This window comes from Acanthaster planci, linkage group LG10 (assembly GCF_054643075.1).
Source record: "Acanthaster planci isolate LZ-2023a linkage group LG10, COTS_SCS, whole genome shotgun sequence".
NCBI lineage: Eukaryota > Metazoa > Echinodermata > Asteroidea > Valvatida > Acanthasteridae > Acanthaster > Acanthaster planci.
The window spans coordinates 17,707,532-17,721,196 of NC_141786.1; the positions used below are offsets into that span (position 1 = coordinate 17,707,532).

Below are 13,665 nucleotides of genomic sequence, written 5' to 3' on the forward strand. Positions count from 1 at the left end.
ATGAATGTGAATGGAATTACATTAAAAGGAAGGGATGCTACTTTAAGATACCATCTTCTCAGGCCAATATCCATGTAGCTGAAGCCTTCTACAAAACTGAACCGATTCATTTTCCACGTGGTTTTATTCGGCACAAACAACAATAATTAACCCCGCAACGTCATGCGAGGGTTAGCGAGGATGTTTACGACTTTCACGAGCAAACGAAGCGTGGCAGCATTAAACTAGTGCCTTCAATGTCAGAATACCTTAGTCCCGAAACCTGAACTTCCAGTGAACAAGTGGAGCTTGAGTCTGCATAGTATTTTCCAAACCAAACTGCACGCACAAATGCTGTTGGGAGACCAACAATAAGGTTTGCGTGGCGAACGAAACGTTGCGGCAGTGAATAAGTCTCTCCATTGTACATTAGGGCGCCCTTATTAAATTCTATGGTTCTCATTTCATTTACCACTTGAGATAAGGTCGGTCGGTCGAAAAACAAATCTTTAAAAAAATTCATGTTGCTGGTGTGTAGATGGCTGAATACTGAATAAACCACGCCAAGTGTAAAATGTACATATATTCTTGTTGCTTGTTTCATTGAGTATTCTCTGCCACATCTTGGACCCAAGTTGGGCCTATCAAAATCGTACCCCGTAATTTTACTTGGACCATGCAACTAACAAAGGTCACAACAGTGGAGGCCGCCATATTGAATGACATGATCAGCGCGCGTGGTAACACTAGTAGACATGTCTTTTATCCTCAATTTACCGTGTACATGGGCCTTTTTGTTCTCTCTGCATTTTTGATATATATATAAGTATTGAACAAAGATAAATGTATAAAAAATCGGGGAAAAAAACACGTTTTGTGTGTAAACTTGCATGCAAATGGGATATACATGTTCTTATTGTTACCCAAAGCCACAAAATATACCGCGCTGGACTGAGGACGTCTGATGCTGGTCGGTACCATGCTGCTCACATTAAAAATCCCCTTGTACGAGTCCGGGTCAAGACAAGTGTAGGGCTATGCACGAACCTCACGGTGGGCCACGGAAAGGTGCGGTATACCAAATGTTCACGCGAACGCCGACCGTCGCTGTTGGTCGTTTGCAAAATCGTAAGTTTTCAGGGCTTTTGTTTTCAAAGGTCATGCTGGCCAATTTTTTCCCTTCAGTTTTTTTTTTTGGGGGGTGTAGGTTTTTTTTAGCAGGGTCTGCGGGAAAAAAAACAAACCTTTTTTTCCGGGATCAGGAGCCCAAAATAGGATCGGACGGCATTGAGAACCATAGAATATAAAAAGAGTGCCCCCATGACAAAAGCATACCGCCTTCGGTGTTTGGTATTGCAGCGGGAATTGAAATAGAATTTTAACATGCCAAAAGTGTATACACGAGGCATGCAAGTAGTCTCGAAGTGCATTAGGTTAGAAAGAAGGCCACTGCACCAACTCGGAATGATTTTACTGGCCCTAGAGAACTCTGCACGAGAGTGTATCACCGAAAAACCTGGGAAGAGGCAGGGCATGGTAATGGTAACCATAGCGTATGAAAGGACGCCGAGGAGTTGCTCCCTTTAAGTTCATTTATCTACTTTAGGAATTTCAAGAGGGCGACAAGAGTGGGTAGATAAGTTCTGGTTTCTCGACCTGAACTGAATACTGAGCACTTTAAATGACTATGTCATTTACCAAGGGTTTCTGGGCGTTATGGTCATGCACATTGTCGAGAAAGTGGATAGAGCCGAGGCGAAACGAAAACCTCTTTTAGACCTGTTGCAAAAATTCTATATTGAATTAGCAATGAGGACCCATTTTAGGTTTGTTGATTGTCTGCGAGCAAACGTAGATCCTTGATTCCGATCGGTAGATCAGTGGCAACAGGCCTTGCGTTATAGGCCTATACCTTTTTCATAACCTTCAGCCGCAGATTTGCTATGCTGTTTAACCAAAGCAACCAAAGATCCATTTCGGGGAACACAAATTTATCCAATACCTCCATGGAAATAAAAAGGTATACTGAGATCCGCACACTCTTCTTCGTTTGTCACTCGTGGCTTGCTGGAAGGATATATTTCCGCATTCAACTATTGAACAGTTGTGCGCCTCAACCCCCACCCCCACTGAAGTATTCGGAGCGCCGGCTCCTGCATGTGGTGTTTAGGTATTTGGACTATTAAGTGACATCTGATCTTCACATGACAGGGAACTTGGAGCTCTGATCGTGCTATCATCAACTTTGCCTCTGTTTTGGAATGATACTCCACTGACTTATTTTCAGATCTGTATTGAACTTTACTTCAGAAAAGTACAAACTATTTTCTTTTACATAAACAACGGAGGAAACCTTTCACGGACGAAGTACTATAAGACTTATATGTAAATAGTTGCAATGGTAATTTGGAAAAATTCTTACTTTTGGCAAATTAGTCTTCAGCAAAGTATAATTCCCTTCACCCTCTGAAGTATGCATTTAATTACAATAACGCTGCTACAATATTAACTTCTTTGTTAAATAATTGAGTTGCCAAGGTGATTGGGCTCAATCAAGATGCAGGTTGATTCTATTCATTTTTTTGCCTTGAGAAAGATTATGTTAAGATCAAAACGTCAGGCCCTCCATATTTTGTGATTTGCAACTTATTCTTCGTTATTCTTGTATTGATAACAAGGTTCAATGCGTTTTGTATGAATTTTTTTTTTTTTTGGTTATTAACGTAAAGCAAAATATATGGTTACGTTTACCTGTAGACTAATAAATAAACTTTAAAGTGAACAAAATGTACCCCAACATTGAGATACTGGAGAGAGTAGCTTGACGAGGGTTTGTTTGCTACTTATGCAAAGTAAGAACCATCGAGTTTCTCTTCCTGTACAGCATCATAGTCGAAGAGACCTCATTTCTAAAGAATAACAAAGAACATTCATTTTTCATTGAGATTAACCAAAGAGGGGTGCCGGAGAGTTTTCTCACACCACAGATGAGTAGAAAGTTGCACAAAATACGTGCTAGTTGGAAAGTGTAATTTACATCAAGTGCCATTTACGTCAAAATTGAATACTTCTGAACATGACACCTTCTCCCGCCTTGCCGCTTTTTCAATCGCGCGAACTCGTTTCAAATCCAAGTCATATCCGGCATTGTAATACTTCCTGAAATTCTGGTAGTGCGCTTCGATCCGTTCAGCACAATCTTGGTGACCTTTTTTACTTGAGCACCACGCGTGAAGATGATCTGTGTTAACATCGAACACAAACAGCTGAAAATTGGTGACATTTCGAAACCGCTCGCAAGCAGCCGGAAGCGAGTCAGTGTACCGTTTTGCGATGCAGTACCCTTGCACCAATATGTCGGCAGACGCTTTGTGATTAGTGACACGCACCTCCGGGACCCTCTCGCTAGGTATGATCGCCAAACCGAGAGGGGCGTCTTTCCGGATACCATCGAGATGCCAGTCGTAACGATCGTGTTCAAAGTAATATGCGTAGTTCAAGATGACGTTGACAGGGCTGAATGGGACTCCCATTTTCCCAACGGGTGCATCTACCAGTTTACGAAAGGCGTCCTCGAAGCTAGACACCTGCAAAAAAAATTGTAGTTTCTGGTCAATTGTAAATCAACTAACTAAAGTCGACACGCAACTTAGGTGTAAGATAATTCTGTAAGAGCAATGCAGAGGATATCGAAACATTGACTAATGATAGTTGAAAAAAAATATACTGTTTATACTATTATTTTCTTGAACGCACTCGTTTTTATCTTTGCATTTTTCACCTGTATACACTACTAGTCCCACATGGGCCCTATAACCATCAGTGGCGTTCATTTTCTATTTGACGAGAACTCTCAATCACCGCGAAAGAGAGGCATGTAATGTTCGCAGCTTACACTGTTGACATTTAAACATCTTTCCAAACTTTTTTTTCTTCAGATGTCTCTCCGCCAATCGTCTGTAATCCTTAAGCAAACCCCAAGCAACCAAACCTTGACCGGGGTGTTGGGCTTGTCTCATTTTACATGCAGTCGACCCGTCAACAGTTACAAAAAAGAACCAAAACAAACAAAAGCCGTGGCCTTCTGCGTGTATAGTCATTGTCCGAAGGGTTATCTAGTCCTAGCGGGAACAAGAGAGGTCGGAAATTAATTTAGCAAAATCGGTCTTTTGGTGGGAACTCACTGCGTGCGCATAATGAGTGTATAGACTAATCCGATTCGACGCCATAACTGCGGTGGCGCCGCACGCACACGCACACTCTTCAGCTTGATGCGAGCGTGCATTAGCAAATCACGACATCCTATTGGTAAAAGAGGCGTGGAACGTGCGCGTACCACTTGTCCACGAGCGTTGCACCACTGCAGTAATGGATCCAAATTCTGGTTGTCGAATTGCAGTATAATCATTGCGCTCGCACCGAGTGCGCGTGCACAGGCCCTGTTGAGATATCGCCCACCAGCTTGTCTCTTGTGGCCGGTGGTTCCCCCCCCCCGGCCCGCGTTTTGTGCATGCTGTGTGCCTATCCAAACTTTGTTGAAGTGCAGTGTTGTTCCCTCCAAATTGTTGTAAATTTATGTTGTAACTCGTTTAGTGCTTCTGGTACAGAAAAGTATTTATGAAAGGGAACAGACATATGCTTGACAGGGTCTGACTCGAGACATTAAACGAAAAATTAGATCAGCCATCACATAGTTATTTCCTTGCATTTATGCCTAAATCTACGACTTACTTGCATGTGCTTCAAAACATGGTTCCTGCAGTTGGTTATGGTATCTCTCCAGATGTAAACTGGGAAATAAGACATGAAATTTGACACCAGTGTTTTGCCCATGGCAGTTTCAGTCGTTATTTCCCAGGCGTATTTCCTAATTTCTTTCCAGTCGGTGAAAGTAACCACTCGCAATCGCTGGCCGTTGAAAATATTATCAGGCGTGACGGGCGCCGTGAACATCCCATCCGTGTCTGTCCAGGCGACAATGGACGCGTTGATGTACATATCCATAAAGAAGCTACTCCATAGCTGTCGGGCGTACCCTTGGCCCCGAACACTCTTTAAGATGGAGGGATCGTTGGGAAGAGGCTCGTAGAGGAAGTCAAACTGGAAACCCAGCTCGCCTTCCAGCTGACGCAGCCGTCCAGCAAACTGGTGATCGGCTGCGGATTCCTCGTTTAGTATCACGCTGATGGGACCCAGCTTCCGTGACCAGAACAACGCAGCAGATCGTAAGGTATCACAGAAAAAAAGCTTTACCAGCCTCGGTTTCACTTCCATGCGAAGAGTAAGGGTAAGCGTGTGGCCCCTCGTGAAGGTCAAGTCAGCACCCCTCCTCATGTCGACTGTAGCACCAGAACGATTCCGAGGAGCCGCTGACCTGGCTATTGATGGCGGAGGTCTTAGATAAAGACTACGAGAGCCTGTATAGTCCTTCAAGGCCGTAAAAACTACAACCGAAATGGCGAGGCCTGCAAAAGCAAACGTTACATGACGTAGTAGCTGGGCCATATCCAAATCCCTGCAGTGGGCAGTTGAGGTTTGGTCCACAGTTCCAATAAAACCTCTACATGGAAATTCTGACACAGACCTAAGGTCACTTTCCTCTGCAGAGAAACCAGCAAGATTGATGATTTTTAATCAGAGAGCTGTTTATTCCAATCAGCGCTGTTTTGATTAATGGGATATCAGTATAAACGAAGCATATTCTCATTTGTCGATGTTTTGAATATTGATTGTGAACATCTAAGCCCATTGATTGTGAATATCTAAGCCCTATAGACGTATTTTATCATTGACAATTTGAAATGAAAGAAACAGGACATCTCAAAAAATTGTCACTGAAACTGAACCAGGTGAAGACAGAGATCTCGTACCTTGAGGAATGATACCACGATGATGTCATCAGACTGTTACTAATTTTTGATTATATATTTTAACCCCCGGTTATGCTGGTTTTTCAAGACGCTTATTTTGTAATCTTCCATCTTCATCAAAGTACTTCGATGGAAAACGTTAGCAAATGGAAGGTTCTAGAAGAATAACGTCATGGACACGTCATCATGTTTCAAATCACCAGCGGTTAAAGTTCGACAACTCCAATTCTTAAAAAATCCATGCATATAAATCAATCGTGAGTTCAGCTACTTGCTTTTTGCGGCAATTGATAGAAAAAATCAGGTATACATTTTTCTCTCTTGTTCGTAAAAATCGCCCAACCCTTGCTTGTGGCCGACACCAGAAGTGCCTTGTTTGAAATTGGTAAGGGATATGAGCCTGGCTTCAACTTTGTGAATCTCAGGTCACACATTGTTCTTCAAAACATGCATCGGTTATGTCATGAAAACTTAGCCCATCCTTTAGACCTCTGGTGGGAGGTTCAAAAACCCAAACTGCATTTTGAGTTGATGTGTCTGGCAAAGTATGCAAACTCGCTTGAAGACTGGTTGATACTACATTGACCTTTATGCATATAATACGTGTGAGAAGCCTCTGACCGATGACGTCATCGGACCAAAAGTTACAGTATGATGACTTTCCCGCATAAATTTAATCACATTTTTAATAGTGAGTACATAACTTTTTACTCTTGAACACGGTTATCTAGGGGTGACTTTTGTCGCTTTGGAATATTTCGCCTTCGTCGAGGTTACACAAGGAAACAACCTTTATTCGTAGATCACTGTAGTACGGTTAAGTTGTGATTATGTAGAAGACTCATTAAAGAAGCAAGGTCTCCGTGAAGAGGTTTTGGTGCTGCCAATGATTGTACTGGATTATTGCCAAGTGTGAAAAAAGTCTCGACAACAAATAATACACACGAAATAATTGGTACAAAACAATTACGATGATTGAGATGTGGGCTTTTTTTGGTCTTTTCCCTACAATGGCATTTACAGAGGTCACGAAACACATAACAAGATGCATTGTGTAAAATTTAGAATGACGTAATAATGACACGTCACATAATTCGTTGTGATTTTTTTGTAGATTTTTGTAATTTTTACATTCTTTGCGACGTATTTCCTGGAAAAACATTTTTTTTCAAATTTCTTTTTGCAAGACCTTGGTCAGACCAAATAGATATGTGACTTGGCTGGAATATTTTGTGACTCATGAAATTGAAATTACAATATCTGTGTCTCACACTGATCAACCCTATTATATGGTAATGACGTCGTGTCGAGTGATTCTTTGTTACAAAAGTTCTTTATTGACATTTCGTGTTTGTTACTTATTCTGACACTACTTTGAGCTAAATACTAACATTGGGATTCATGAAGGATGTATAGTGACATCAATGACAGTATCATGGGAAGTTCATAGATTTCAGGAGTTGCGTGTAAATGTCATCGACATGAGTCTCAACTTGTTTTATATCACATGCATGAAATGCTAGCGCATTTCAACACAATCATAGAAATGCAGAACGCCTATTATATTCTGTTGCAAATCGGCATAGACCACCACCTTCTCCTTGTTCTTTCTCACAAGAATGAATTATTCATTACTCGCCTGGACTTAAGCTCCTTTCCAAGTTGGAATTTTCTTCAACCGAAGACCTAAGTGTATAGATGGTCCTCAAGGTCAAAATGACGCCATTAGAGTTACATGCTATGCAGGCCTGTATCCTCAGAAACAAAAGCCCGACCCGGTTTAATCTTGTGCATATACATGCTAGTTAAGTTATAGATGAAAAGTGGGGTGACGTCATTATGACGTCATCCCTGATTATCTATTATTTTTTATTGTTCTGGTATAAACATTCTAGTCGACGTATCTGCTGAACCAAACAAGGTATTTTAAGTGTCTTTTTGCATGGTCAATTGGTTGGTTTGTAGGTTGGTTGGTTGGTTGGTTGGTTGGAAAATGTTGCGACCTTACGATGACGTCATCAAAATGAAGTTTTTTTTATTCTTGTTCTACACAATGTCAGATCAGTGACATGGAATTCACTTTAATAGGTAGAATGCTAACCCGTGCTAAATCTCCTTTTCTATCACTTCATCGGCCATATCCACCAAAACAATATCACATTTTAACAGTGTTACAATAGCGGCAGTGTTTACGTCGTCTGTTACTTGGTGAGACTCTCAGTGTCCAATCCTCAAAGGTCCTACCTTGTAGAATTGCACACCTCTACTATTTTAAAGCTTGTGCATCATAGGCAGGGATGCATTTGTAGAAATCACAGCAAATACGTTGTTGGTGCGTTGGTGTTTCGAAACCCCACCCTTAATGGAGCACTCCTGAAAGATTGTTATCTACAGCACTGGACATCCGATGATTTGAGTGTGACTTCGTTCATATTAGAGATGCACTTTAGAGATATGTTCACGTTTCTCCTGACACAGCGTTTAGGTGTACTCTTCTCAGGCCAATATGGCTAAAAAGATTTTTTTTTCCATCAGATATCAGGCAAATAACAATACGCTCCTGCATCAAAACTACGCTCACTGAAAAATTGCGTGCGAGGGCTAGGGCTTTCTTTACTCACAATGAAGCGTGACAACAGCTTTGCATCAGTGACCTCAGTGGCCATGTACCTTGTCCCGAAACTTGCACACCCGCTGCTCGAGTGGAGTTTGAATCATATTTTCCAAGCCAAACTTCGTGCACAAACTATAGGGAGGCCGACAATAAGGTTGTATGTCAACAGAATTCAGTGGGTTACGTTGAATCATTCACCTGACTATATTATGGAATTCCATATCTGCTGTGTCGTGTGTCGCGCGTCGTGCGTCGTCCGTCGCCTGTCGTCCGTCGCCCGTCGTGTGTCGTCCGTCGGGCGTCGTCTGTTGCCCGTCGTCCGTCGCCCGTGTTTTTTTTGTCACGATTGCGCAGTGGTATTTTTAACTTTGACCCTTGATCGTTTCACATGTACATATCCTTGTTCGATCGATCCCCCATGCCTGACTCTCATTTTAGCAATAGAACTAGAAGAAGTACATGTATTCGTTTTTGCAGTTGCGCCAAACTCCAATTGAAAGAAGAAATAATATCCTGACATCGGTTAAGTAACGTGTATATGAAATAATACCATTTTGGTTACATAAATAAATTAACAAAATAGACTTTTGTTACGGTAGATTGTTTTTCTCGATAACTTAGTTACTGTAGACGTAACTTTACTCGTTAACAGCCTGACTTTAGGTCTATAGCCTATGTAATATTTCTGTCTGTCCCTGCACGATATCCCACAGAACGGAATGTAAATAATAGATTATTTACAATGTTTGATTCCTTAATAGTTTTCATAAGAGACGAACTGATTCAACATTATTTTGAGGGCGGGTATACCTATGATGAAATCTGCTGTATACTCCAAGTTAGACATGACTTTAGTTGCAGGTTGGCTCACAGAAGTCTTTTAAACAGTAACGTTACTTGTTAGCCCCATAAATAATGCTGATGTGCTGGACAACCTGTTCTCATTGGTCTATCCACCATGGCATACACACCCACAAAAACCAACACGTCATATTTTCTGAAACTTAAACCATGTGGTAATTGCCCCCTAACAATACATTTAATAAACAGTTTGTTATCCACAGCACGTCTAGTATTTCTGGATTTCAAGGTGAAATTGAGAGGACAAGATGGATGTCTGTATCGGTTGGCAGATTTCTTCCTGGAATTTGATGAAAACAAGTCGGCACATTTTTACAGTATGCAAATCAGAATAACACTGTGGATAAGTTGGCCGGAACATTTTGCTGAAAATGTTTTTACCCAAAAAACACTTGGTTGAATTCTCAGTGAGGCGATATTTTCTTGTCAACAGGCAGGGGTAGTTTAGCATTATTGGAATTAATTATGTGACTAGTATATGCTTTGCAGGTGGGATTTGTACTTGCCTTATTCGGAAAAATCTTTAGAAGTGAATGGAATCATCACATTGTCATTTGTTAAACCCCGGCTTTTGCAGGTCCTTTGCAACTCATTTGATTTTTGGTGGGCGACGCACGACGGGCGACATACGACGCACGACGGGCGACGCACTACGGCAGATTTGGAATTCCATACTATATATTCATGGTAACAGGCCTTGTATACCCTGCAAGAAATGAGACCGAGGGGTCCCCCCCCAACACGTCCAATCCCTATACACATTCCACACCATTGTTACTTAACACATCCGACCCCCCCAAGATGTCTGAAAGGCGAGACAATGACCAACACAAAGCAGGGGGGGGTTCTCTCCGTCTCATACCTTGCTGCACACGAGGCCTTGTGGCATATACTTTTTACAACACTCCAGCCACAGATTTCCTATGTCCTTTTTCACTAAACAACAAAGATCGTTTTACATATAGACCTCTTCACTTAGGATCGGCGACCATTTAGACCCGGTTTGAAACGGGCTCCCGGTAACCTACCCTGTATAATGCCTGCCCGGTATTCAGGCTACTCCAGGCCTGTATCAGCCTGAGGCCTGTCTGCCATTCGCATTTCAAAGTCCTTGATGAAAGGCTTCCCCTACCATGCTTCCACAGTCTAAGCGGATTAGTGTAAACATTGTATAGAGCTGAAGGATTCAAAACCACATGCAGGTTCCTTCTGGGATAAATTACATGCACCAGTACTTGCAAGCAATAGACCCCAGGATGGAGAAGTTCGAGATCATCAACCAGTCCAGCATCCCAGGCCGATGTTCATTGTGCATGTACTGCACGTACATAGCTTACCATTAAACCTGGTCGTAGCTTGAAGTGATATCGAAAGAAATGGTAACTATCCAGTTGTCGTGTTTGGGGTTGTACGACAAGATAAATTGCAGATTCCAAATAGAAAGGAACCTGGTTCTTCGAATGTCCCAAGTGCAGAAAGCAGCGAATCAAATGGGTACAGTACATGTACACTGAACATCATGCTGCTAAGGCCATTTTTTGTGCATGCATATTCCTGAACGTAATACCAGTAGTGAAAAGGTCTATTCAACAGCTTCATGGTTGCTGGAATGGCATGCTCTTCTCCCTTTGTCGCTCGCAGCTTGCTGTATTTCCAAACTGAACTATTGAACTGGAACCCCCAAGAAAAGAATCCGGGTTGCAGGCTTCTGTGGTATTCAGGTATTTTGTACTATCAAAAATGACATCTGACCTTCAATAGAAAGGTACCTTGGAAGTCTGATCACCCACTACATTGTCACCATTTTGGGGGTGATACTGAGACACACTGGCTTATTTTTGGATCTGTATTGAGCTTCGCTTCAGAAATGTACAAGTTTTAATGCACGTCATAAATCTTATTACATAAAGGCATTTGCATTCTTACCTTCAGCACTAATTAGTTGAGTTGATACATATTAAGGTGATTGATCTCAGTCAAATTGTTTGTTGGTTCTATTCAACTTATTCTCTGTTTTTCTCGTATCGATAATAAAGTTCAGACCGTATTACCCATTGCATTTTAGGTGAGTTCTTTTTTGTTTGTAATGTAAAGCAACATATATTGACTTAAGGTTACCATTACCTGTAGACGAACAAATACGCTGTAAAATTTAACACAGACAGCTTTCCGAGGGTTTTGTTTGCTACTTACGCGAAGTAAGAACCGAGTTTTCTCTTCCTGTACAGCATCATAGTCGAAGAGACCTCATTTCTTAGGGGAAAAAATCAAAGAAAATCGACTTACCCTTGAGATTAACAAACGAAGGATGTCAGAGAATTTTCTCACACCAAAGATAGGTAGACAGTTGCAAATACATGTTCCAGTTTAAAGTAAAATTCACATCAAGCTCTTTGTAAGAACTCTAGTTTCTCTCACATTTGTATTTAGTAAAGTCTATTATATTCATTTCCACTTTCGCTTTACTTTGTTTTCATTCAATCATTCATGTAAATTTTTCCAGCTCTGTTGAGTAATATGTGCCGATGTAAATTTATTTAGTGTTTGTTCTATTTGTTTTCTATGATACTGAAAAATTATGTTGACTACACTTTTTGTTTTCTTATTTCTATTAATCATGGATCTTTATTCTTTTACTTCAGTTCACAAACCATTTTTTTGTAAAAAAAGTTAATTTTTGTTTCATTAATTTTTCTGTTTTTGTTCATTTCAAAGGGAATGTAAGTAGAAAAGTCTTCTTCTTCTAGTTACCACTATACATCATATATAGTAAGTTTGTTCCTTTTTTGCAATAGATCTATTGTTTGGATTTGATTTCAATTTGTGTCTTTTGTACTGAATATTTTCATTGAGTATTTCATTATTTTTACATTTCGGTTTACTCCTTTTATGTCAATTGTTCTTCACGATATTTTTTATTTCTGTTCACAAGTTTTTCATTGTATATAATTTAACATTTGTTCATTTATTCTTGTGTTTTGTTTCAAATGGAATGTAATAAAGATTTCATTGGAAAAGTCTTCTTCTTTGTTTCCTTTCCTCTTTTTATTCACCACTGTCCAGTGATTTCTGAAGAGAAGGTTACCATGTTTGAAACGAGAATATTGTCCAAGGCTTTGACATCCAGATCACACAACATGGACTGTTTCAGTAACAATCCCCAAGATTGCGAAATCGGCAACAGGTTAAGGTGAACGTGTATTCGAAAGAAGCCAATGTCAAACAATAATCTACGCATGGAAATATCTTATACCTTAGGTTCTTTGCTTTGTTGTAACTTAGAGTTTCTTTTTGGAGCCTCTTTTGTAGTTTACAAAGAAAACAAAATCTAATTTCACTTAATCAAACAGAACAAAACCAAAAGAGTAGGATTCGTTCTTGTTTTCAGTTACGAGGGGGTAGTCGGAAGGTAGGCCTATAAAGTTTTGAAGATATCAGCCAGGTTTGATAGAGGAACCTGCTATTTCTGTAAAAAAAAGAGTCGGATCTGTTTCATATTTATAGTTCTTTACATATTTGCCTGCAAAAGAGTGCCCCTTTCGAGACATCACGTGATACATGAAAACAGCAGAAGAACACATAGCTTGAAAACATCCCTGCCTACAAAGCTACGACTTTCAATCTTGTCAGATGTTAGGAAAGCCAGGTGAGAACGATATTATATCCCTTGCCCCTGGCTCATCGGGTTTTGCGCCTCACACGCACCTGTATCGCCGCATCCACATCGGCAACAAGCACCCCCTCATCAGTTGACAAGAGCCAGGTTGGTGGGAGTATGTTTATTTCGCTGGTAGCGACGCTGCAGTAGCCAGTACATTGCGTGGTAGTTCGTGAGCCAGTGAAGTACAGTTCTCACCAAATAAGCCTGAGCTGCCAGGAAAATTGTGCCCTCTTTTGGTCCAGCTTGGGGTTCACAGCGAGATTATTTTACCTGTTCGTGACTATTTGCGGAACTAGGAACATAACAGTACCAAAAAGAAATAAGTAAACCTTACCTCACAGTTGTTGTAAATTAAAAATCTTTAACTAACTGTTTCTGTTACAGAAAAGTATTATGGAAAGGGAATAAATATGTGCTTGGCCGGATGTGACTCAGGACATTCAACGGAAAACGAGAATCAGCCAGTACATATTTATTTCCTTGCATTTAAATCTACGACTTACTTGCATGTGTTTCAAAACATGATTCCTGCAATTGGTTATGGTATCTCTGCAGATGTAAACTGGGAAATAAGACATGAAATTTGACACCAGGGTTTTAAATTTGCCCGTGGCAATTTAGTTTTTTCCGAGGCGTATTTCCTAATCCTAGTTTCCAGTTGGTGGAAATAACTACTTGCA

At 40.7% G+C, this 13,665-nt stretch overlaps 1 protein-coding gene across 4 annotated transcripts; it reads right to left on the bottom strand.

Moving 5' to 3' along the window:
• Positions 1-246: 246 nt before the first annotated feature.
• On the bottom strand, positions 247-11,862 carry LOC110990204 (uncharacterized). Of its 4 annotated transcripts, none has more exons than XM_087142435.1 (4): positions 10,662-11,862; positions 8,471-8,595; positions 4,711-5,579; positions 247-3,566 (listed from the first exon to the last, which is right to left on the bottom strand). In XM_087142435.1, the coding sequence occupies exons 3-4, from the start codon at positions 5,482-5,484 to the stop codon at positions 3,018-3,020; spliced, it is 1,323 nt and encodes a 440-aa protein (XP_086998561.1). In that variant the 5' UTR covers positions 5,485-5,579; positions 8,471-8,595; positions 10,662-11,862; the 3' UTR covers positions 247-3,017. The 4 variants fall into 4 exon arrangements, with proteins under 4 accessions (XP_086998561.1, XP_086998562.1, XP_086998563.1 ...); XM_087142436.1 differs by having other exon boundaries at positions 10,353-11,862; XM_087142437.1 differs by lacking the exon at positions 8,471-8,595.
• Positions 11,863-13,665: the final 1,803 nt, after the last annotated feature.